Below are 2,292 nucleotides of genomic sequence, written 5' to 3'. Positions count from 1 at the left end.
AGCTGCAGAAAATCCACTTCGAGTGCAGGGAGGTCAGAATCCAACAGCATCTGCAGTCCTTTTTCAGCCTCTGTGTTAGATTTTTGCTCAGGTCCCTCAATTTCAGCCAGAAAATACTTGAAATCACAGAAAAACACACAAAATCATAGTAAAGTCCAGAAATGTGAATTTTTCTAAAAAACTAATAAAAATATACTAAAAACTAACTAAATCATACTAAAAACTATATAAAAATAATGCCAAAAAGCGTATAAATTATCCGCTCATCAGTGCCTCAGAGACCTGTGAAAGTTGGAAGTGCATTAAGTATCAAAGGGGCTTGAAGGATAACATCATGACTGTAATGGCTCCTTTGGAGATTCGGATCTTCTCCGATCTTGTGAACAAGGCGAGCGTTATTGAGGAATGTGCAAGGATGGTAGCCTCGTCAAGGGACATTCGTGGAGGAAACATTAATCGGGGACATGTAAAGTACTTTCAGCTTAGGGGTCAGAATTTTAAGAGAGAAGGATATGTGCCTCAAGGTGAAGGAGGCTTCAGAAAGAACACTTATGATCAGTTTCAGTATGCCAAAGGGAGAGGGAATCAGAGTAAGATTTCTCCGGATTTAACTTGTGTTCATTGTGGGCATTTTCATCCGAATGACTCTTGCAAGATTGGTATAGGTGGTTGCTTCAACTGTGGATCACCAGGTTACATTGTGAGAGATTGCACTCGGGGGAAGAAGACTCAGAATACGGGCCAGAACCAACAAGGTCGGGTGTTTACTGTGAACACCAATGATACTGCTAAGGCGGATCTATTAATGAGAGGTATATGCTTAATTGATGTTAAAACCTTATTTGCATTGTATGGTACTGGAGCTTTACATTCGTTTATTGCATTTGACAAAGTGGAGGAACTAGGTTGGAAAGTGTTAAAGTTAGCATTTGAATTGCATGTACATACTCCGCATTAGACAGTTGTGACTAGGTCAGGTTATAGGCAAGTAGGTTTCAAGCTTGAGGGTAGAGACTTTGTGCATGATTTGATTTGCTTACCAATGGTTGGGTTGGAGATGATATTGGGGTTTTATTGGTTGTCAAAGAATCAAGTTTTGTTGGATTGCTTTAAGCAGTCAATTCAGTTTATGCTGGAAGGAGAAAATGGAGCAGTGATAGCTGAAGGTTATTACCTGAACTCTGTAATGGTGCACTGTAGTGGGGAAGACCGTCAGGATTATATACTATTGGCTGCAAATGTGTTAGGTGATAATCAGAAGCTAGATGAAATCTCAATAGTTAGAGACTTTCTGAAGGTGTTCCCAAAAGATATCCCTGAGTTCTCACCTCAAATGGAAATTGAATTTGCGATTGAATTGGTACCAGGAGCCGGACCAGTATCGATTGCACCATATAAAATGGCTCCGTTAGAGCTGGCCGAATTAAAGACTCAGTTTGAAGAGCTTCTGAATATGAGGTTCATTTGACCGAGTGTATCTCCGTGGGGAGTGCTAGTTTTATTGGTAATGAAGAAGGATGGAGGAATGTGACTTCGTGTGGATTACCGACAGCTAAACAAAGTGACTGTGAAGAACAAGTACCTGCTGCCAAGGATAAATGACTTAATGGACCAACTGCAAGGAGCTGGAGTGTTTTCTAAGATTGACTTAAGATCCGGTTCTCATCAGATAAGGGTGAGAGAGGATGACATTCCAAAAACTGTGTTTAGGACACGTGATAAAGGTATTGTTGATCTAGATTTTCACAAAATAGAATCTCTTCATTGCAAGTATAGTCTAAATTAACAATTAACTCCCAATCAAATTTTTAATTTATAGATGTCACATTTCAAAGCAAATATAAACCGGGAATTTTAAGGTCCTAGGTCGTCTTCCCTAGGAGTTGCAATGAGTGCCCTATTATTGGCTATCGAGGATTGGGGATTTTTTATTATAAGAAGAAAGAAATTAAAATGGCAAGTAATTAAATGGTAAGCAAGTAAAAGTAATGAAAATGGAAATTAAATGGCAAAAAAGGACTCTTGGCAAGAATTGGTGAATTAGGGATTCCTATCCTAGTTATGGATCACAAACACGGTAATTGTAAAAAATTAATCCCAATTAGTCAATCCTAACATGAGGATTAGTCAAAAGGGTATAGTTGATCTCAATCCAAAAGTCCTAGCAAACTGTATCAATGGAAGACTTAGAGTTAGTGGAGACCAAATCAACTAACAATCCTCACACAATGTAGAATGGACTTCCCTAACTCAAGTCCACCCAATTACTCGAATTCCCAACCAAGCGTGTGA

At 39.0% G+C, this 2,292-nt stretch overlaps 1 protein-coding gene across 1 annotated transcript; it reads left to right on the top strand.

Annotated features, from left to right (window-relative positions):
- The first annotated feature begins 334 nt into the window (after positions 1-334).
- Positions 335-958, top strand: LOC112805515 (uncharacterized). The gene has a single exon (XM_025847889.1). The coding sequence runs from the start codon at positions 335-337 to the stop codon at positions 956-958; it is 624 nt and encodes a 207-aa protein (XP_025703674.1).
- Positions 959-2,292: the final 1,334 nt, after the last annotated feature.

The sequence above is a fragment of the Arachis hypogaea genome, chromosome 6 (assembly GCF_003086295.3).
Source record: "Arachis hypogaea cultivar Tifrunner chromosome 6, arahy.Tifrunner.gnm2.J5K5, whole genome shotgun sequence".
NCBI classification, from domain to species: Eukaryota; Viridiplantae; Streptophyta; class Magnoliopsida; order Fabales; family Fabaceae; genus Arachis; species Arachis hypogaea.
Note: the sequence above shows the minus strand (reverse complement) of the source record. Positions and strands in the feature narration are given on the sequence as shown.